Raw genomic sequence first — 24,469 nt, 5'->3', positions numbered from 1 at the left:
CTGAATGCCATCGGCTTCAAAAAAAAAATCAAGAAGCTTAAAAGATGAAGAAAGCTGAAAATGCGTATGATTTTATCGTTCATTCTACCAAACTGTAGCTTTAGAAACAGCAGCTGTTCTACTTCGAATCGTCATTAATATAATAAGTTTTTGCATCCGTTATCCTTGCAGCTGCATGGTTTGTTTCCTTAGACAATTTTTTAACAATCCTGAGCTTAGAAAGTATTACAATATCAATTTGCGGCCGAACGTGCTGATTAGATAACAACTCACGGTCTATTTGCTTCACTAGTAAACGGACACCGTCGACTTGCAATCACATAAAATGTTGTCGTATTCGCCCGATGTTTCGTTGATTTATGTGCTTAGTTATATTCTTTTGTTGTATAAACTTCGATAAATATTGCATTGAAGAATGTCGAAGATAATTCGCATAACTCGCATGCTCTTAGAATTATTTCTTTGAGAGCGCCGTATTAGATTGGGCTCGTTTCCGGTTCGTTCATACATATAAAAGCGTACGAAAGATATATGTTGTTTGCTTTCTTCAAAAATCTAGGGGAAGGTGCAGAATTCAGTTCTGTTTCTGTGGAGTTATCCATTATGTTTTTGAAGGGCTGCGGCTGCTTCGCACCTTCGCATTGATGTTTTTCTGCTTCTCTATTTTTACGTTTCAGATATTCTATTTTGAAATTTCCCGATTTTTATCTATCGAATAGAGCATCCCAGTCAATGTGAAATATCGTGGTCTTTCATTGCTTTGTTATGATAATTTTTGGAGTCACTGTAAAAAAAAAGAGAGCAGATATGATCATAGAGCATCCCATATCGACAAAAATCTAATTTCAAGCCTGGTTGTGATTACAACAGAAGGAAATTTTTGACGCAGCTGGTTTTCAGCGGATGACTCTTATGAATATTCGTTTTTAACCTGTATTTAGATGCTATTAATGTCCTCAGATCGTGAACTTCTCACTTTCCAAATTGTTTTGACCTCTTATTCTCCTGTTTTTATTGTTCCTACCGTGACGATCATCCACAGGAAATGTTCAACAATCATAAACTAGGAAGTCGTCGACTTCTGTCGTGTTCTTTTCTTTTCTAAATAATTCTTGATATACTTGAGATTCAGGAATACGTTCATCCGGCTGTGCGTATTATTGGGATACATATCACATACTTCTCACTTTTGTATAGTCTTTCGTTAATTCTAGAAATTTTCACTCTGGTGAATCTTACCAATAACAGTAGTTAGAAGCCGTATATCTATCCTTTGTGTGCATCACAATAGAGAAACACAAAACTCTTTTTTTAAATGTCCGTAGATTTCATAGGGAATTTTATTGTTGGCGTGCCTTCGCAAGAGTTATGGAACTTCCTGTCGTTTTCATGCGTTTGTTGTCCTCTTTCGGAGAAAGTGGCGATAGCTTTCTCCTGATTTACGCATAGAATTGGTCTTCATGTTCGATGAAAACGCTCTCGAATAGTTCAGTTTCTGCATTTTTGAGTCGTTTTCGGAAATCTTACGTTTTCTAGTTTCGTCTGAACATTTCCATACATGATATCAGTAGTGTATGGAAATGCGTTGGCGCAGGCGTTTGTGATCAAGCTGGGAACATCACTAGCTCCACTCGTACTGCAGAGATGAGGAGTGAAGTTAGCGAGGGTCCCAGCTTGATCGCAACCATTCGCTTTAACGCTCACCCGCTTATGTAACAGCATCAGTCTTTGGGTCGTATTTACAAAACTAACACTTGTGTCACATCTCTGTTATTGCTCTTTAGATTTATTCGGTAAAGACATTGCCAGAATTGCTGGCTGTGATAAGTACATCGATAGAATTGATTTGTGGTAAATTCTCATAAAAGTACGCCCGTTTAGATTGTTATGATGGTTCTGATGTGCTCATATCAGTTCCCGATATTCGTGCTCTCATATTTTCAGAGAATATGGTGTATGGTTGTGCGAATTCCTGCGTCAAATTCTTATTCTTCCTTGTGAACCTGCTCATTTGTATCTTTGGAGCGCTTATTTTCGGCTTCTCGCTTTGGGCAAATCTGGACAAGAACTTCGGATCACACCTTGCTGATTTCGTACGTAAAGTGGACGGGGCTGATCATACACATATTGATGAAATCGCTAAGGTAAGCGATGTTTTTCTCCGTTTGTTTCCATTTTCAGTTTTTCGTCGTTGTAACGTAACTGTGGGGAGATATGTGCTACAGTAGATATGTGCTTATTATGAGCCTAATCAGCATTGCTGCGACTGAGTGTGACCGATATTTGAGAACTGAGAACCTCTCGAGAGATTCGGGCGTATTGCGCTAACCTTAATTATGTCGTTTTTCTATACTAAAGTATCTTCGCCATTTCTTCTAATTCTACAGGGATTTATTGTCTCCCCGTAAATGGTTTTTACAGGATGGAAAAAAGGAGTGCCGTTTCTGAGAGTGCTTAAGGGGAAAGTAGCATCATGGAATTTTTACAAAGATGAAGAATATTCCGTTCATATATTTTTTTTTTCTCTCTAATGGTCCTCAATTCATGCTCTAAATTCACAAAAATGTTTCTCAGCAGAAAATGCAAAATAATCCACTAAAATCCACATTCTTCTTTAAGCAATCACAATTATGCTACGGGTTAATGAGTTTGTGGCGGCGAAAATCTTTTGGCAGTGATCGACACCAGTGACAGTTCTAGGAAGCGTTCGTATTAAAATTGGGCACGAAATATTTTCGTGCATTGTTATTTGCATAAATAAAACAATTTTGTTTAATTTAAACAATAATAAAAGTTAAAATAAGTTTCTTCTACTGTTTGCCCTCAATTTCTTTTCTTTTAGTATCAAGCTTCGCTATGGATTCTAGTAGCTGTTGGTGCACTCCTGTTCTTTGTTGGTTTTCTGGGATGCTGTGGCGCAGCATGCGAAAGTCCTATACTTTTAGGATTGGTAAGTAAAAAGAAAAAGCGCGTTCAGTTGCATTTGTTGGAACAGTAACTTCAGAAAATACTATCTATTTCAGTTTTTCTTCATAGTTTTGATCCTAACGGCTATTGAACTCGGCGCGACGGTCTTCGCTATGTCAAACAGAGACAAATTTGTTGAAGCTGTGCAGAAGGTTTTAGAACTCTCTTTTTGTTTGGAAATTAACTAATTGCGTCCAGATGTACTAATATAGATGTCTTTTCTTTAAGGTTATGGAGTCATCTTCGCGTACGGAAGAGATGCGAAAAAGCCTCAAACCAATCCAGGACCTTTTCAATTGCTGCGGAGCTACCTTCTCCACCAAACAAGCGTATATTGACGATAAAATTTGTACGCCCGAGCAGTATCAAATGGTAATTTTTTTCCAAATCCACGTCTATATCTGTCTTTCCTTCTTTTGAAGCACAAATGTGGGTGTATATAATGTGATTCCGTGAACAGTAGCTGAAATGAATAGACTTCAACTTATGACGAGGTGGCAGTTTAGTCTATTATAGCCTTGGGTGTCATATCCAGAAATGACAGCATCATAAATTTTCTGCGAATGGCTGGCATTGTATCGTTAAGGGAGTGGGAGAGACTTGCAACAAGTGTCACTGATTTATTCGTCAGATATCCGGCAAAGAAACATCACTTCTCCCAAGGAATGGACTTTAGCTGTTACTTATGTGTTAGATGGATTTTCGTTACATTGTGTACAGCTGGAAAGATGATTTCAAATCTTTTTTCCCCGTTTTGTAATCTCAATCTAACTGAAGAGGTAGGAGCGAGAAGAGTCTTGAAGTTGTTAGAGCAGGCTTTCGTTTGCCTGGATGGGGTCACTATTTTCCCTTACAAGAACTAGCTCTTTTTTTACCTCAACTGAAAATTGGCAAAGTAATGAGGGAACTAATCGTATTTGAGCCATTTTTTTTTCTGCTGAGAAATATCGTTCATGAACGAACGATCATTGAAGTTCTGAATGGAAAGATGAGAATATAAGTAATAGGCATGAGATAAGGTTTTTTTTTGTGAAAAGGATCTATAGGTCGTATGTGAATTAGCGCCAATCGTTCAAAACTGTTGGAATTCTATGTATGACTCCAAACAAATGTCACCTGACAGCTGAATCAAGTCTATTCACACGTCCGTATGTTCTTTGTGGACGTTCATGCTTTTCTTGAGCGTTACGGACGCTTTGGTAACTTTCCAGTTTGTTTGTGGGAGTTTTGTACTCAGAATTCTCTCAGGCGTTTCTTTTCGAATTGCGAGTAGAGGCGATGTGGATATCCTTCTATTTGCTAGCGGTACCGTAATCCAGCCGTGTTACATCGTATTTTCAAGATGTTAAAATATAGGAGCGACTTTGTATGAAAATAGTCAGGATGGTGATCTATAGGTCATAATACATGTAAATTGAAAGTAAAATGAATGTAAAGAAAGTTATTTTCAGCCTGACTGCTTCGATCGTATATCGCATATGATCGAGTCTTCCGGCGAAGTTATCGTTGTGATCGCGTTCATACTGCTGGCAATCGAGATATGCTCCCTGATCTTCTCGTGTATCCTCTGCCGTGCTTCACGTGAAGTCCGTTACGCTGGATACTACGCGTAAAGTGGTTCTTTTCGCCTAAGAAGACTTCTCTTCCCATTTCCTATAGTATTTATTACTTCGTTTTCATTTTTAATGCTGCGGGAACTCAGCGATAATTTTGAGCAATCGACACATCTGATACATTTTAGTTATTTTGTATAATTTGTATTTGTTGAGGTGTTCGTTCCCGGTATTTACATGTAGTTGCAGATCTTTTCTTTAAAAAGCTTTCACAGTGTCCCATGTAAAATCTTGTACAGAGAAAGATCTGTCGTTCTTTTTTAAAGCTATAGAGAATGTATGAGCTGGTCTTAAATAAGATTTTAATATTAGTTAAGGTAGAAGTTGTGTCGGGGATTTTTCTACATTAAGCACGAAAATATTTTCATTTGAAGAGCCTGGAAATATGTAGGCCTATGTGAATTCTCTCATCTCACTCTTTCTTGCAGTAACCGTAGCGGATGCGAATCACTCGTTATTAATGTATTTTTATTATTTTTTTTTGTTACGTTGTTTAGAACCGCAATCTACTGTTCTTTCTCCAATTAATACGTGAAGCTCTGCTTTCCCCGTTTTTAATATTGTCGTTTTTTTTTAAAATAATTTTGCTAGACTACTTGGATGTGTTATCATAATATATTAGCTAACGAAACTGTACACAGTTACTAGTTGTGACAAACTAGACACATTGCCAATACAGACAGTCATATGTGTTTGTGTGTATTATTCTGTGTGTACTGTGTACTCTTATGTGTACGGGACTGTGTATTTTGTTATCATTCCAATTTGCCTCCTTCTTATTTCTTGGATTCTATTGCATTTCAAGAATTGTTCGTGCATTGTGAAGATGGTTCTCAAGATCCTTAGTTCAATAACGCTATGTTCGGTAACTTCTATTGTTCATTTTATTTTAATAAAGGTGATGTGTAAATGGTGAGTGGAATGAACATTTATCCGAAACGTAAATGGTTATCTTGAGCACGTTTCAGCTGCGTAAGATGTGTACGAAAGCCGAGAACCCATGAGGATAACCGTGATTCAGGTTGAGTCGTGATTTCAATTTTTCTGAAAAAATATGAAATTAGAGGTAATAAGCTGACAGTGAGCGCTCTACTGGTTTGCTCTGTCTCACACTGTAGCCTTCCTGAGATTATTTAGTAGTTTTTTTTCTTCAAAATCCTTTCTTTTGATCAGTATCAAGAAGCAAAAATTCCCGATAGTGGAAGAGAGAATCTACAATCAGTGTTACGTTCGATTATGAAAGTATACTACTTAGGTCTAATATTATGTAGCTGTGTAGGTTTCTGAATCTCCTTAAAACTTGATCATACGTTGTTGGATAACTGTATATGGTTCCTAGTTCTCACAACTATGTACTCTTACCCTCTGATGAAGTAAATTTGGTTTGGAATATATTTCTGAGTACAGCCTTTAAATGAAGCGTTAAAGGCATAACTGGCGATAAATTTTTCTAAAGATGAAAAATTAGTGGCCAGTCATGTATCTAGTGGAAGTATGGTAGGCTGAAAACGACATGAAGCAGGATGCAGTTGCGTAAGCGGTTGCGCTCGAAGCGGTGCGGTGGAGCGTAGCGGTTAGAATTGAGTGTTAACCCCTGTTATCACCATTCTTCGCTGCAGGTTGCGATGGTCCCACCTTGATTCCAGGCGCTTTCTCCACCGCTCCGCCTCAAGCGCAGTCGCTTACGCAACTGTATCATAATTCACGTCATTTTCACATTACTATAGTTCATCCTGATGGATTTTTATGCCCAAACATTAGTGGTCCCTTTGAAAATGAAGATATGAAGGATTGAGTGTTCCTGTGGCAGCGCAAAGACTATTTCTTGCTTCAGTAATATTTTTCATTTCCCTGTCTGTTATCTTGTCTCCGTAACGAGTTGGATTCTTAAAACGCTTAGTGCAGTTACGGGCTGAAATGCAAAAGTCGGACTTTATTAATCTAATGAATTCACTTTTTTGATGGTGCAACATGTGAATTAGTGATTACAAACATCCACATAAAATGAGCATACCGTTTCCTTAGAAAATCCTTCCCTTCTTTCTCGTAATCTGATTGATTGACATATGTTCGATGTCCTAAATTATATTTGCTAAGAATTCTTGAAGATTCTTTTCTGAAGATGAATTCTTCTTCAAGATATCCTATGAGATAAGGAAGTGGCCCACCTTCTGTGCATGATTTAACAACCTTTCGCCGAAAGGCAACCAAACCCGTGGAAGCATCCCGGAATTTGAGCGTTCTAAAAATCTGTCTATTTCATTTGTATCGTAATAACTGTTAGTATGTGTTCAGACACAAGCATCTATGTTTGCCAGGATGACCTCGATTAGAACAAGACAGGAGGAGATAAGACAGGATATCGTATGAATTGAAGCGTATGCGTCGCGGTCACTTGGTTAAGCAGATTACCGAGTAAATCTTTTGATTTGAAAAAAAAAAGATTTGATTTCTTCTTCTTTTTCTTTTACCTGAAAAGGCTGAAGCATTCCGGATAGTGGCGGTGTCGTTTCTTCAAGTAACCATAAGCACTTCGTCGGTGATTTTGAACACACGTACAATTGTTGTAAACCGATGGTACAATCCCGATGTCCATGGAAACACGGAAGCATAGAAGTTCACAAGCTGAACGGTTACAATATCATTTAATATGTAATAAAATAATATCACACGATGAAAATATCATCGTTCTCATAGCAATTCCTGTGTACTGAGTGGTGTCCTGAAGTGAACACTCTGCTCTACAACTAATCGATTTTGGATAGCATCTCCTGGGTTTTATAAACACATTTCGCCGTTTTATGTCGTTAATATGTGTTTACTTTACTAGAATTAAAATTTGGGTCAAAACTATCATTGGGGAAAATTGCTGTGCAAATTTCACCTACTTCAAATTTTGCAATTTAAATTTTTTTCTGAGCCAGATATGGGAGAATCTGCCGACAGCATCATCTGCTCATCTTTATTTCTAAAGGAGTATTGTTTGTAAATGATGATATAATTGTCCATAGATATAATTTGTCTTTTTTTCTAATAGAACACGGTATTCGAAAAAAAAAATGCCCTGTCAAAGTAGCTTTAGGTAAAACTAGGTTAAAAGGATCATCGTAATATTTTAAAATTTATATCAATAGTTCTTCAAGTTCGGGAGTACGGTAATTCACAGTCTTTATTTGGAGTTCTTTTTTTCCAACGTTACGGTATGTCATGCTGCATCGCCGGGTCAGACGAGTTAGAATACCTTTGATTACAGGAAATGAGTTACAAAAAGGAATGATTGGTTTACCTGTGTTTTACGTGCAGGTGAGGTAAAATCACCACTAATAATCATGAACCATGCAAAGAATCGAAACTACGAAGTATTTTAACCAATTTTCCATCAAACTCTTGATTTTCTTGAATACAGTTCTCCACAACAAGAATTTACACGACAACTTCAAAAATTGCGAGGTTTTTTTTTCGTCAAGGTAGGAGCGAACGAGAGGAAGTGTGAATTGTAGCAGTTAATCCGATAGCTGAATTCCACTGGACCTCAAAAATGAAGATTCTCAGAGTGTTGTATTTATAGAGAGAATGAGCTGGCGATGGAGTAAAAGTAAGTAATAATAATAATAGTAAGTAAGTAGTAAGTAAGGCGATGGAGAGAATGGTTTTCGATCGAGATGAACTGAAAGTAAAAGTGGGTCAAAGAAAAAGTGAAAAAAAACACGCATGTCCGTCTATGTATTTGGCATTAGAACTATCTACAAGTATACTACTACTTTTCTTGGCGAGTATAAATGAACCAGTACCAGGAAAAATGCAAAGACGAATATTACTGGAAGGAGTTGTTTGGTGAGTGAGAAAATAGTAAGAAGAAGGGAATGCGCGTTTTGTTTTCAAACTCCGGTTTGTTTTCAAACGGTTATAAACTTTTTCTTAATTCCAGTATATGGATTCTAATAGCTGTATTCTATCCTCGCAGAGGGTTTCCTGTGACAGCGGGGTGGAACTGGGTCAAATGAGAAGTATCAGCGCAGTAACAATATGTTCTTCTTTATCATAAAATGAACAAAGTGTGTAGGAAGTTTCAGAAGTTTTTTTGGTAACATTGATTTTGAGCTACATCACCAATTAGTGCCAGCTTTTTTCATTAATGTTTTTTTTTTCGTTTATTTTCTCAATGAAAGTGAATGCTTTCCGCTGTAAGTCTCTAATTAGTGTTTTTTTTTGTGGGGGTTTTGAGGGTGTTGATTATTTCTTCTACTCATATTTCTTTATTGCCCGTATTCTTCTTTCTGAACTGCATGCCGAGCTAATGTAGTCGGTTATGCTTCCATAGAAGAACCGGAGGTTAATTTTGAGGTGCTGAGAGGGTTTAATTGTTGTGAATGGAGTTCCTAGTTCAATTTATGTATTATTTGTTAAAAAGATCGAGATAGAAACATATAGTTGTGCGTAGAAAGAAGTAACGATTATTATTAGTTTTTTGTGTATGGAAAGAAGCGAATATTTTCTCACCTGAAACGAGAATCCAGAAAGAGGAGGACGTTAATATAAGTGCTATCATTGCGTAGATAGTGTGAGTTTTCGTAGTAAGAAACGACGCACTGATTAATCCGTTCATTGCGGCCGTGAACTGAGTGAAATGAGTCAACAATGAGGCTCTTATCACCGATCGTAGGTTTTCGATCGAAAACTCCAGTCCACTAACATATTTCCTCATCCCTATTTCATAGTTCTTGCCTGAATCAGTTTACTTCCAACACAAGCTGCACTCAGAAACCGGCTTACTAAGAAAATCTGGTCAAAAATGGTGAGAAAAGAAGAGGAAATTAAAAAAAAGATTAGTGCAATTAGAGCAGAATATCAGGTTGTAGACTTAATTCGGATGTTGAAATGGTAGTAAACGATAAATGAACTGACTCTTGCTATCTTGAACGTTGGGAAATCCTAGGAATAGGAAGAATTATTGAAGCATTTTTAGAATTATACTTTTTTTTCAGAAGAGACGAGAAGTAAACGGAAAATTTGCAAATCATTGTTACAATGTCAAAGTACATCCGTATTTGTTTGTAACTTTCAGGATATGACCTTAGAAGGAGTGAATTTCCCCAATTTTGCTTTGGCTATGGGACACATTCTGTTGAAATCAACCGTTTGTCCCCGTAATTCCTAACTTTCACGAGTGTTCACATTCTTTTCTTCGATGGTTGATAATTTTTAGTTGAGTGTTGGGAACAATTTGCAGGTATGATGTGAAGACATTTTGATGCTTTTCTAAATTATCCCTGTTATCGTAGTCGTAATATCCACATCTTTAATTCATTCAAATTTATTGAAACGCACAATTTTGAACATATGCTTCGTTTTCAATGTCGTTATATGAAAACAATAGCACGAAATTACACAAACACAGAGAAATCAATGACATAGGGAAATAAAGCGCATCAACGAATTACGGTACCTTGTTTACCTATCATGACAACGCGAGACTGAAACCCATTTTATTTGAAGACGATTCGAGAAGTTTCGAGATTTCTCGATTATATCATAAGAGAAAAAAAAACGAATTTTAATCTTGATTTTATAGGAAAATTTTTCAAAAAATACTCGTCAGCAACCGATAGAAACTGTATGATCGTCACAGTTATGGTGCGGCAATAAATCACTAGCAGTTCCTGTAACCGTAACAAAGAGAACAAAAGCATCAATATTTTCACATGTATTTTATAAGGACAGGTTAAGTATCATGCAGTTTATGAAAAAGGGAAATAATATTAATATAACAAATATCACAGATTTAGAGCTGTTCGTCAGTGTCCGGATTCAATGCGACACTTTCTTCCAAATGTCGTTCGAATTGTGTAGTTAACAGAGATGGAGCACCTCCGTTATTGCATCTGGTTACAGTGGTTTTACTTTCTCGTTCCATACCTTTTTTACGTGCACGATCCTCATCCCATGTGAATACCACACCACGGAGTTTCCTGAAGAGAATATAAGGATAAGAGTGAAGATTTTCATGAACATCATCAAATAAATTTTGCCAATTAGATAAAGCTATTCAGAGCGAAGTGACATCCGTGCTCGGGATTCTTTTGCAAGAAAAACGCTTAAGGTATTTTCTGATTCTGTTCATTGTGTGTTTTTTTTATTTTAGTTCGTTTTCAAAGTTTTTTCTTGAAGATAATTCGATCCGCTGCAGATGTTTATCTTTTCAAGGTCGAAATAAACGGCAATCATTAAATTGCACAAAACTAAATGATGTTGAATTGGAAACAAATGCTCTTTTCAGTTAATTGGTGAACTAACCGTAGTCCAAGTCTTTCGAATAAAGCAATAAATTCTGTTCGGAAATTGTGGTTAAAAAATGCATAGATGAGCGGATTCAAACATGCGGAACACATCGCAGCCACATGGCAAACGGCAAATGTTGAGACAGAGAATAGCGATACCCATTCGAAAGTATTCACCTGGAATAGAAATTATGGATAAGAATAGGAGATTGGGGGATTTTAGAGGAAACCTGAAAGTCATAAGCACTTTTTGCTTCAGACTTTCAAGTTTGATGACTGTTGTAAACAAAAGACATTCTACTTTGTAAAGAGTAGGATCAAAAGAAATTGAAAATTCTTGCTGGCACAAACAACAGTCTTTTTGCCTAAACTTTGGAAGATCTTGAAGATGTCCTCGTTGTTCAAGAAACAACTAAGTTGCTAGTACTAGTATAGATTTTGAGCTGTTTGATACCCTGATTATGGATAAACAGCACAAACTATATATGACGTTTTGAAGCATTCTTTTGGAACACCTTTCCCACAAGCGAATTTCAGGGATCTATTACGGGTTCGTACAGTTTCAACCCTTCTTACTATGCTTACTAATCCAATTGTGAAAAATCTTACCATATGAAAAACATTCAGAGGCAACCATGCAATGGCAAAGACGGCCACAACGCACATCAGAAGAAGATGAGTCCGACGTTGACGTTCAACTACAGATCTGAAGGGATTCATACACTTAGAATCACAAATGATTGATGCATAATACTATACTTAAAACAGTGACGTTAAAGATGATATTTGTAACGAAAATCTACCTTCTTCGTTGATTTTGGCTAAGTGAGTTCGGGAAGGATATGTTGCGATTAGCGAATCGCAATTTCATGCGATGGGCGATTCGAGTATAGGCGAACACCAACGAGAACAATGGGAAGGCATACTGAGTTGCGAGAACGGATAACGTGTATGTTTGCTTTGAAATCATCATCTGTAAATGAAAACTTGAGCTAAATCGTTGCTAAATAAATAAACAAGTATTGATTTAATTAAAATAGCAACATAAACAAGCAACACAACATAAATAAACAAAGCAAAAAAAAAACAACAAACTCCCATTTTATTGTTATTTACAGGTTCGTTTCTGTACTAGAAGTAGTACTATAGTTGTTAAATCTTAGGTACAGAATTTTTCTACGGATGTAAAACATTTGATTCTTGTTAACTCCGCTCGATATTTCGGATTTTTGAAAATTTATAGTCATTATAGGGTTATTTATTTTGTTCTAAGTAAGATTTTTCTTTCATTTAACAGCCCATCTAATAGACAAGTGAATGAATGTCCTTACCGTTTGCCAAATATCGTTTTGCTCATGACATATTCGCAATGATATTCCACATGATGGATCCTCATAGATAGTATTTAAATCGGAAGCAATCAAAAGAGGAACAGCAAGTATTAAGGATACAACCCATATGAAAACGAAGAACATCAACGACAAATTTTGCTGCCGTTCTCGTTTCGTTGGAAAGATCACTAGTACATACCTATAAAGAACCAATTTAGTAATTTATTCAAAATTAAACATTCCAGAGAATCATACCTATCAAGAGCAATAGCTGCAATGGAGAATGTCGATAAAAATATATTAAAACCCTGTAGCGATCCGGCAATTTTACACAAAGCCGTGCCGAACGGCCAAAACATATAAAGAACCGTATACAGGGTCATTGGTGCCGTCACAGTGCACACCTAAATAAATTTCATGGAAAGACGTTCTGGATGATAGATCTCCTAAGAAAGATATCTGCAGCTCTAAACTGATTCATTAGTATAAATGTATTTATTTGGTTCCACTTACAAAAAAATCTGACAGAGCCAAATTAAAGATGAAAAAGTTTCGAGTTGTCCGCATAGCAGGATTCAGGGCAACGACGAGCATCGTAAGGAAATTACCACATGCTCCAAAAATTATCACAACCAAATAAGCAGCGGTTATTGCATACCCAAGCTGAAACAAGTAATACGTTTTAAACGTTCTACACCATTTCCGGAAATACTTTGAACAATGACACATGCGGAACAGAAATAGTCTAATTATTCAGTCCACCTCAGACTATTTTCTCAATTCTTTTGCGACCACATATTTCAAAACAATTATGCATTGGATATTATAATGGTAAACTTGTTTATCTGCATCACTATGGTAATTGCAGAGATGAGTTGGTCGAGAATTTGACTATGCAAACATGCACATAATACTTGAAGAGGAGGAACTATCATGAAACGGTTGAAAATTCGGGTTACACCAACAGGATTGGATCCACGAAGTTGACAGTTATTATTTATATCCACTTCTGTTTTTTACTCTCATATTTTCGAGTTCGTCAAAAACCTAATCCCTATCTTTAAGATACAGCTGTGAAATAACTTTGTGCAAATGTTACCATGAAAGAACTGCTCTTCTAGGAGAGTTTTGTTGAGTTTTGTGAAGTCAGACTTTTGTTACGCTGTGAGAAAGCGATAGTAAAATCCAAAAAGTCATAATCTTTTGCCCTACTTCCCCTGTGAACCATAAATGCATCCGTTCAATAAAAAGTGATTTTTTTTTGAAACGGTACGGAAGTTAATGAGCTATGGATAAAATATTCTGAAAGCGGGCGTACCTCTTTTGAAGCATGTTCTGTTCCATTCAGAACGATATCATCACGAAAGTACTGGTTGATACGACTGAATAAACTCTGCCAGTGCTCACAAGTCTCATTAGACATTATCTAAAACAATCATTACTAGTCATTAAATAAGTTATCATCTCAACAACCAAGACAAAAAAATTGGGACGAATACAGGGAAAACAGTGTTCTTCTCAACCGTAAGGAATTCTCATAGAATGTGAGTTCTTCATGATTCAAATTTCAATATTGTAACGCAGCGAGAGCTAAAATGATTTCTCGGAATGAAATTGGCGAATATTTTGGAGGATAGTGGACACCACGTTAGGAATGTGACGAAAACAGAGAGCAACAAACAGATAAATCGTTCAGAGGCAGGAAGTTGGAGATGTTGAGAAGGGAACCACGTGAATGGAGCAGGTGAACAATTTCGAAGAATCAACGACAGCATCATTATCGTTTCAGGGACTGACTAACTGAGAGGATTGCTGTTCATTATAGCACCTCAGTGAGTCGCGTTCAGCTGAAAGTTGTGTGCGCGGCCATCGACAAATAATTGGTTTAGTTATTAGGCTAAATATTATACGTATGGCATAAAATAAATGTACTTTTACCAGGAAATCGCTGCACATTATACGTTGTGCAAAATAAGGACAATGTCATCGTCATTTTACTGATATGAAGTACTTAGGTATTAATGAAAGCAGCTGAAGATATAATAGACTTTGTTATACATGCTATTGGAAATTTAAAGCAATATGGAAATTTAAATGCACTTATTGGCAGTGACTGGTGGAAAACTAATATGGGTGACTTCCACGTGTGCATCTTTAACGAATCCATCTAATTGGAAAAAAGAGACAATTGATGGCACTGCTCTAGGATTGCCTTTCTCTCGAGAGCACACATTCTATGCTAGAGAGGAAAACGTTGAATGGTGTATGTTTAAGCCACGTATACTTTATTTTCACGACATAGCTACAATGAATGTGGATTTGTCCGCTTTGTCCAAAATCCAAAAATTTACGCATACTTGAGATTTTTGCTTCGCTATTCGGCGATCTCATAACATTCTTCTAAAACTTAAACGCAAAGCCTCTAAAACAGGAATCTAATTTTTGTAGAGTAGCTTTTCTGAGACGAAAAGAAAGGCTGCACTCTCTGGTCGTTAACGTTTGAAGAAGGGTAGGATAATTCTGAAGAGAGCCACTGGAATTAGCATCGAAACATTTCTTTGCAAGGATGCACTTCTCTAGGAATTAAACGAAATTTGAAGAATAGTACATCATTTGTCCCTGTGTAGGTCACCATATTAGAAACAGTTGTTTAAGTACTTCAAAAAATCACCTGACAATAATTTCACATAATGCTTCAACAGGGAGTAAACGAAATAATGAAAGTGCCGAGAATTGAGTCAAAAAGAAACTACTCAAGGTGTTAATATTCATAGAAAATGTAAAGATATGGTGAATAATATAAGTTATTGTTTGGAAATATTAACATTTCTATTTCTTAAAAAAACTGTTTTAAAACCACGTACTTCCACTTTTCGACACTTACATTATAAAAATAGAACAGGATATTATTGCATTCTTATCTGAAAAGGACACCATGTTTCGAAAATTGTGGAGGAAGCAATAGAGGTAAATTGCAAGGATATCTGCACTAAGCTCAACTAAAAGTTGTTTGTAGGATCGATGTAGTAGAGAATATCCTTATGCTACTGGAAATAAAGACAATATTGTTTTGTTTAAGACGTGTATGAATAAATTGGTGATTGTAAGAAATGAAAAAAATGAAATAATGATGGTATAGGAAGAGAAAAGGTGCGAAAAGAAGAATAGCTGGAATAAATCAACAGGTAGTTTTATGATGGGCAGTTATCGCCTCATCTTCTCTCCGGATAGCTTCAAACGAACGTTATTCTGATACGAACAACAATGGATATTCCTATTTTTGGAGTTTGAAGTCATTCTTGGATAAATTTAAGAAAAACATGATGACGCTCATATAGCTGGTCTCTTTCTAACTATTTTTGGTGTTTTCAACTACTAAGCAACTGGTGGCTCACTGCCCATAGAAGTCAACGAATCAAACGTCAATGCCTTTGGATGGCATACATACATACACACATGCACAAATACACACAGGCGAACGGAAAGCAAAACATGACGACGTTAACGCTTGACTTCTGACGATCAGGAAGACTAGAGCGTCTCCGAAAGGATCAAACAACGTGTATGTGATGCACGTGAAAATCCATGTTTCACACGAAAATGTACTACAAACGTTCCAACAGCTATGAATCATTGAAAAATTGAATAAGTTACGAATTATTAATAGTTCTGTAGAGATTATCCACTCTGAAGAAAGTGGAAAAATCCACAAGAGTTCTTAATTGCTAGTGATCTGTCGTGGATGCTTTTGAGAAAAATTGTAAAGTTCAGGTGGTAATACACAAAAATACAAGTCCACCTAATGTTCTCTCTAGAAAAATTGATAGATCCAGAACAGAAAGATACGATACTTTCATCTCGAATAACAAAACAAAACAAAACAAAACAGTTGAAAGTCAGTGTCTTGTTGAATGGATGTGGACATCAAATGTACATAGGGGGGTAGGTAGGAGAGCAAATGGAATTGGCTAGCCAGCGTAAGCGGATTACTGTGTAATTCAGAGAGCAGTCATTGTATAGGCACAGTACATCTAAGTTATGAAGACGTGTACTTTTAGAGATTTATTATAAAAATTTTAATCTATTGTAATATTACATAGGAAAATATGAACCTCACTTCTTTTGGTACACAACTGAGAATTTGGTATAAAGTAGATGGCACTAAAATGGTCATCAACACTCCTCATATTTTCATACCTTACTGGGATCCCATTCCATATCTCATTCTTTTAAGGAGCTCTTATTTGAATAGTAAAGGTCAATGGAGTTATTGCTATAGTAACCCACAATTAACTTTTCATTTACGGCCAATTTCATAAAACGTATTTCTTTAGCCTTCATCACCGTCACTTTCATGGAACATCATAGTTTTATAGGGATCCGATAATGGAAGTATAAATACAAATAATTTTAAATGAAAAATATAATGAGAATAGAACAGAAGTATTAATATAAAATAAAATATATTTAGAATAGAATATTAAGAGCCACAAGTGCAGTAAGCTACATTTGTTGACTTTAAACCTATTTTATAATCCACGTAATTTTTGAGTTATCTGAAAATTGCAAGATCCGCTATGAAGACCAGGCTTTCCTTCACGGTTGGCCAATGACTAGTGATCAATTTAAGAAATGTACAAAGTGGAAAAAAATCAGAAGGTAAAAATTTGTGCAATCTTATAAAAATGTGTTTTCAACTATTTTTTCAGCTATATCTTGTTCCAACGTTACTTATTAACACTAAATTACATGCAACATGGATACAATATGAATTCGAGCGTAAGGAGTTAAAGGTGGGCAGGGAAATCTTGTAATGATGTATGTTGGTAGTTTAAAGGACTAAGAATTTTTAGCGCATGTAAATGCTATCATTTGAACTTCCTCAAATATTATAGTGAAAATAATTTATAAAAAACTGATCAGAAAAATTGAAATCCACTCCTCCGTCGCTCTTTGAAATTTTGGTTTCTACTGCACGACTATGAATTAAGATAACCACAATTAAGCATAGCTCAAAACTTTTAACTTCTGGATCAAAGATCTGAATTTCTAGAAAAGCGTATATAATACAAAATTGACTTCGAAACGAATAGTTCTACGAATAGAGTGCCTCATATCCACTAAGAGGTTAGAAAGTCATGGATGAGCACAAAACAAAAACCGCTTGAATAGAAACCATTAAAAGTGACAACAGTAATAAGAAAAATTATAATAAGAAAAGAGTAGGAGAGAATTCATATAATTCTGGAAGCAAAAAGAATACTGTAAGCTTTACGGATTGTTTTTAATTTCAAATAATTTTTTGTTGGCGCTGTTTCTCTTATTTTTTCGAGATCTCTTGGGATGGCGCCGAACTTTCAAAATAACTCGTCTTGGGTTTGGCTCCACTACAAATTTTAAGGAATAATTTTTCACGGAACAAATTTGTAGGAGAATTACGTACAGAAATAGAGCGAATGATGACATGGTCACTTAAGTAGCCGATGAATCAACTTGATATTGGGTGGATCACGACATGAATGGGAATCCAGGGAAACTACGTTTTGTAAGAAGAGAGTATTTTCAGAGGGACAAATGTTGGTGTAGCCGCGTTCTAGCCCTATTTCGTCGTTGAAAATCACCGAACCACATGCGATCGTTGGGAATTCTTCGGATTTTAGTGCTCCAGGGAAGACAAGTTCACACAACTGACAGGGAAAAGTGTGTAGAGGCAGTTTTATACTGGAAGAGAAAGACAAGCGCCAACATGAGAGCATAGGAAAGAAATGTGATTCGAGGTGTAAGTGAGCAAAGCAATAAAGCAGTGAAAAACAATGATCCAAGAATCGTGCCTTGATTCGAATGCGGAACGAAGGACGCGTGTTTACGTGTTGACTAAATACAACGCACAACATTTCCGGAAGGAGCATAAATCAGGAAATGCCGGATCAACGCTGCTCAACTGAATCAAGAGAGGAAATGATGTAATTAAGCGAATCCACACTAAATGAGATACACTTAATGTGCTAAAGAGTATGATATCAAGCTAGAAAGTTTAAGAAAAGAACTTAGAGAATAGTGGAAGTTTGGGGTCAGGTTGAATTTTATGTGCCCTCAATTGAGGTAGAATATTGTGTAAAAGAGATGAGGTCACAATTGATCATAAGAAGTAGTAGTATAGAATGAAAAACTCGACGTAAAGGTCGAAGTGCTGTTGAAGTCAAGTGTTTCAGTGGAGCGGGTATAATGTAATTACGTTTGGATGAAGATGACATGCAAAGAATGACGGCTTCTAAAACGGGATAACGTATTGTTACCAATTATTGAATGGAAAACTAAAAATAGGTGATCATTTTTGTAAATAGATTTGTAGGAGGAAAAATGATTTCATATTTTAGAATAATGATCGACACGAAATTAACACGGAGACACTCAAATATAATTTATTTTTATTGTCTCGTTGTTACTATTATTTCATTGTCACAATATTGTTACGATTCTCGTAAATCGCAACCCTTTTACGCCAACTACTTTACTCTTTACCTGAGAAGAAAATCTAATGAATTACCTCGCTGTAAGAACAAAGGCTACAATAGCATTTTCTCTGTAAATGTTGTTTGTATTCACTTCTGATATCGACCGCATATTTGTTATTGTTATTGTTATTGTTAGTTGTTGCCGGAAGTGGTATGTGAGTGATTTAAACGACTTTTACGGAATTGTTCTATATGTCAACCGTCGTAGTTTCCTCGAAAGAAATATATTTAGTGAAAAAGAGGAAGTATTAGAAGCAAGAAAATGGAGAGATTCCAAAATCGCTTAAGCTGTTTCAGTGATGGTGATCGAAATATTGGATGTGGGCTCAAGTTTGAAGAAAAGTGTAAAAAAAGTAGAGGTAGAATATAAAATTAAAATATATGAAGAAGGTACAATATCAAACAAAGGATGGGAGTTACCTTATTTGTTGGAATTCATTGAGGTAAGGAATAATTCGCTACTGGTTTTTTTGGAAGTTAAAAATTCGCATAGAAGTAAAAGGTTTCCACAAAAAGTCATAAAGTATTTTTTAGACAAGTTCTACCTCTACAAGAATTTGATCTTTTATTTTTTTCAAATATTATTTAAATATTTTTATTTTCAAAAAAATTTTATTGGTTCTTGTTTTTATAGATTATAGAGTAGAGTGTCAAGGAAGTAAAATTGAGCTATTTTGATATATCAGTATTTTTCAATTTAACTGAGACGACAAAGCCGCTGAAGCTCTGATTGACGCTGGATGTGGAGAATAAGTAGTCCTTGAAAATACCAAACTTCATTGGTCCTTTTGATTAAAAATAGAAATTCTGACCGTAATCCCAATCGCCTGCCGGCTCTCCAATTGTCTGGATTTGAGCAGTAATTTCTTTTTCAAACTTTTTAAACAAATGAGAAAGACTGCCATGTAGTCAGGAATATACTCTCTGTTTCTGTTCTTCCTATCGTTCCTAGCAATTCTGACCTATCGATCATTAAGATTCCGCCTCATCCTTCATACATTTGACCATCACGTTTTTTTGTTCCTTTTTGTTACTTTTTATGTTTTTTTCGGCTTTTCATGGATCAGTTAGTACATTCCATGCACAGCACATGTCTCATGAGTAGCTTCGTCTATTTTAACGCCTCATCTAAGTGGTGAAGACAGAAGATGTCGAAAATTCTCTGTGTTGTTCGCTTGACACTTCGTTTTAGTAATTTGATGAAAAAATGAACAAAATATCAAAAATGTTACAGCACCACGTTTTTGTAGGGTCCTCTTTCAAAATGTGTGCAGGGATTTAAGAATGCTCTTTATTTCTACGTGCATTTTTAAATTTGAATGAAAAAGGTCATGAATTATTCCCCGACCCGATACAAATATAACGTGCAAGCCGGGAATGGTCGACTTTTTCTCTGAAAAATATTCTAGCTCTCAATTTCTAAATTATTAGAATCGTTTTGAATGACCATTTGTTATCGTTTCAACAGAAGTAACTTCGAAAATCTGCGAACTTTCTCAGTAGTTCGCCATCATTTATCCAATATTTTTGGAATATATTCTAAGAACTAAATACATCGTTAGAAATTGCGGAGTGATTTGGTGTTTTTTTTTTCATACATGAAGAGCTGTAAACATTTTAAACATCATAGAAGAGGAAATGAAAGACGTATGTTGGGAAATTGCTCAAAGAAAACGGCTAAAAATATTATAAAGCAAAAAATATTCATTTGAACTCGGATGTCAAGGAATAAAAGACGACACTTCTTATAAAAATGGTATTTAGATGTATGTTAAGGATGCAAAGATTTTTTCTTCTATATCGCAAGGATTGCTAAAGAACCGGATGCTTCCGGAATGGGCAGTTCACGCTGCATTTTCTTGAAGGATAATCAAGGTGTATTTTTTTTCTCTCCTTCTCAAAATGCGTGGAAATTTGTGAATACTATACTAGCCATGCTAATCATACTATCTACACTTTGTGTGGCAAACTAGGATCTAAAATATAAAATCATGGATGATTCATTAGTTTCTTCTTTGACTTGCAAATGATTGCTTAATATATTTACATTTTTATCCATTAGCTTACACTTCTAATCTCACCAACAACTCCTATAAATAAGGAAGTCACTTGATATTTGGAATCGAGGTAAGTAAATGTGTTGTTGACCGATTCAGATAATCAGAGAACAATTAATCTGAAACAGGCATATGGTAAATGGGCAATATATGAGCTCCAACTTTCGCAATGTGATCCACATATGTGCTCCAGGACATTATGTCATAATAAATGCAGTAAGTGCATCGGTGCAATCACAGAATGAGCGGAAATTTGCTCGGAATGCCATATTGAATGTTAAACGAGTAGATGAAAAAGTTCAATACGAGGTTTAGACAAACACTACTCACACATCCATGCAAAAACTGAGGTGCACCACATTTTTGTTGAGTCAATCGTTTCTGAAAAATTATGCTAAAAGGGAATGAGTGAAAATTTTTCTTCTCAACGCAGATAGATTTTCGTAAAGGACCCTTATTATGCATTTTAAATTTTCCTACTTAGGTCAGTCATAAACGATGTGCTTTTCCTGTAAAAATCAAAGTTACGCCTTCTGTAATATTTGTGATACAAATTCTTAAAAAAGAGGTTTTGCCATTCGTTGTTTAAAAAGTCATTTTTTCCAACATGTTTTTTCTTGAAACTGTGGGATTTTAACATTATGTAAATTCAATAAATAGAACAATTACCAGTAACTGAACTTTTACGAAAAATGACAGAACGGTTTCTTTGATTTGTTACTGTAGAAAGAGAACAATAGCGAAATGTTTTCCCCAATTAAAAAAAAAATCCCCTGCTGTTGTGTTGAGATAACACTATCAGTAAATAACACATATAATTCTTTAGAGATAGGACGTAACAGATGTATAGTAGGTTAATGAGGTGTTTTGTAAGGAAGAGACATTATAAAACTTCTAAAATAATTTTTTAATTTGTAAATGAGCAGCAGGAGCACAGCGAAAAGCGTATCTCTTTAAGACATCCATTAAACCTCCTAATACCCAATGAGTAAAAGACTACAGCATCGAAATTCCCTCACTCTTCGGAGAGACGTGGATGGAGTAAACTAGGCTAATCCGCAGCAGGAACATTCAATAAACCCAATTTCTTGAAGATAAGTTCTAAAATCGGTTAAAAACCACTGAGGTAATCGGATTATCTATTGTTTAGATTATCTTCCATTTGAATTATTTTTTTTAGATTATTTTACATCTGAAATTAGTACAACGATCGAAAGATTTTTACTTTTTTTGCGTATATCTGGGCCTTAAAAAATATAAAGGTGAGAATTTCAAAATTAGATTGAGCGGTGGAGATTTGTAGGGAGACAGCGTAAGCATTTAAGTCGATGTAGTGGTGTGCTGAGTTGGGGAACAGTTTGGCTGAATGCTTCCATAACAATGACAGCGTATTGAGCTCGGAAAAGCTTTCCGGCTCCTTCAAAAGCTAAAAATTTCAATAATAATCAGTGTTTAAGAAAAATTTGAAACTGAATGATAAATGAAATAAATGAAATGAATGAAAGCATAAAGAAGAATCTTCCTCTCGAATGACAATATATTCGTAAGTGGTGTCCTAAAATTAGTAAACAAAATCTGTTCTGCTTTGTTTCAGTGTATAGAAAAATGGGTATGAAACGTTTGGGGACCATTCATCCTCAAAACACCCTGTAAATGTATTTTTAATGATAAAACGCAGTATGCTTTTCCTTTGTTAAATCTTTTCCCTTCAAGAAATCTAAATAATATGAACAAAAGTAAATCTTGAACGGATTGCAAAATGAGAACAAGCGAGAGATTAAATTTAAAAAAAAAATAATATTTTAGCTGATATTAGAAAAGTCTCATAGTCTCTATATAGAAAATTCAAATTGTTTAGACATGAAGGGTGGTGATATAATTTAACAAAAAAACGTTTCATGTTATTATGTACATATTTACACAGTACACCGTAGCTCTTACATGTAAATGGAAAAACGTGTGGAAATCTGATTCACTGATGAGTGTTGCAAAGTTTAGAGACAGAATGACGATCGAGAGAGATAGATTGACAGTAATGTCATAGTCGATCCATGAACTGAATAGAGGTACATACATGCTGTTGTTTATTGCTTTCCAAACGGATTTATAAGGAGTAAATTGGATTTGTTTGAGCCGAATAGAGCAGTATTTCCTAATTCTCTTCTCTTTCTCTTCTGATCTTTGACGTTTCGTTTGGAGAAATATTGTTTCGAACTCAAGTTCATTCTGAATTCAAATTATGTTGTGGTTTTCCAAGTTTGAAAGAAGCAGTTCAAGGATTTAAAAGTTAACTGCTTCTTAAAATTTTTCATAGAAACATATAGAGATGTTTTATGATAAGCAAATAGATTATGATGCTATTCCAGGGAGAAGTTAGACTAAATTTCGCGGATATTCCTGAAGGCTCATGAAGGAAATTCGTTGTCTTTAAGAATACGAGATTTTGAAGGAAATGTTTCCAATTATTCAAAATTTTTTGAACTTCAAAATAAACCTATAAATGAAACGACTCTAATCCAACATCGCATTTAAATAACTATCTATGAGAAGTGCTCTGTAAAATCGTACGGTAAAATCGCCCTCTTGTTTGCAAGTGGAAAAAGATAAAATATCCAACTATGATTCTATGGAATTTGAGGAAAATCTACATAAATACGTACTTATAGATAGTAGATGAATACTGTAACCAAAATAGCTGGAAAATCGTCGGTGGAATTACCACAAATCAAGAGGATCACGCTGAAGTTAATATTATTTCCTATACAGGACAAGAACATATAGCGGATTTGGAAAAATGAGCAGTTTTTTTTTTTTGAAAAAAAAACCACTACTCCTAGCATGGTTTTTGTAAAAACATACACAAAATAAAGAAAAACTTGTAACAGATCAAAAAACTTTCCGTTTGAGAACGCCGGTTTACTGTAACATAACAAACACATTTATTATATATCCGCTGTTCTGTGATACGTTAACACTCACTTCTCTATATTATGTATATTTGTCTAATTAGAATGTATTGTAACTGGAATGCAAAAATTTTAGATGAATATCTGTAGGAAAGTATGTGGAAGTTATGTATGAAGTATCGATATACTAGGATATTCACAGTAATTATAGTATATAGAGTATTACCCAGTAATCAAAAGTGAATTACAGATGGAAAAAAAAAACGCTTAAAGTGAGGTATCATTTACTAGAGAACCAACATAATGCAAAATAATATGATAGTTGAACTTTTTGGGGAAATCCTACAATTTGTAGAGATCTTAAGCTTACAATTTTTCTACAAACCCAGTTTTTGCTTAGGAAAAAGGGATATTTCAGTTATTTTGTGTAAACATTTTCATAGTGTGGCACAGGCAGAATGTCTTGTTGACATAATAGTATTTACATTTGAAAAACTTCCTGAAAATAATGTAATCTAAAAGAGTAGAGTAGATTAATATTAGATATGTTCAGGTTGTGTTTCAGAATTGAGAGCTGTGTGGGAGGGACGGATGTGAGGTCCGTGTTTCACATTGTCGACGTGATAAGTCTTTCGGTTATCCCTGCCTTGACTGATTACGGTCATTAACGTGCGGCTGTTCCAACATCGCTAAGACATAGAACTAATTTATTTGACAACCTAGAGGTGTGTAAGTCCTTGTGAGAATATATTGGAATCGTTAGAATAGAAATACACCAGATATCTACGTAACAAATGTCCAC

General features: G+C 35.4%; 2 protein-coding genes across 2 annotated transcripts; one reads left to right on the top strand and one right to left on the bottom strand.

Annotated features, from left to right (window-relative positions):
* Positions 1-1,949: 1,949 nt before the first annotated feature.
* RB195_026083 (uncharacterized protein) lies at positions 1,950-4,580 on the top strand (the record flags this gene model as incomplete). The annotated part of the gene is made up of 5 exons (XM_013445477.2): positions 1,950-2,144; positions 2,843-2,950; positions 3,024-3,119; positions 3,196-3,339; positions 4,419-4,580. The coding sequence occupies 5 exons, from the start codon at positions 1,950-1,952 to the stop codon at positions 4,578-4,580; spliced, it is 705 nt and encodes a 234-aa protein (XP_013300931.1).
* Positions 4,581-10,362: 5,782 nt separating this feature from the next.
* On the bottom strand, positions 10,363-13,612 carry RB195_026082 (uncharacterized protein; the record flags this gene model as incomplete). The annotated part of the gene is made up of 8 exons (XM_013445476.2): positions 10,363-10,549; positions 10,875-11,035; positions 11,468-11,564; positions 11,662-11,831; positions 12,190-12,388; positions 12,445-12,593; positions 12,703-12,852; positions 13,508-13,612. The coding sequence occupies 8 exons, from the start codon at positions 13,610-13,612 to the stop codon at positions 10,363-10,365; spliced, it is 1,218 nt and encodes a 405-aa protein (XP_013300930.1).
* Positions 13,613-24,469: the final 10,857 nt, after the last annotated feature.

Source organism: Necator americanus, chromosome X (assembly GCF_031761385.1).
Source record: "Necator americanus strain Aroian chromosome X, whole genome shotgun sequence".
NCBI lineage: Eukaryota > Metazoa > Nematoda > Chromadorea > Rhabditida > Ancylostomatidae > Necator > Necator americanus.
Note: the sequence above shows the minus strand (reverse complement) of the source record. Positions and strands in the feature narration are given on the sequence as shown.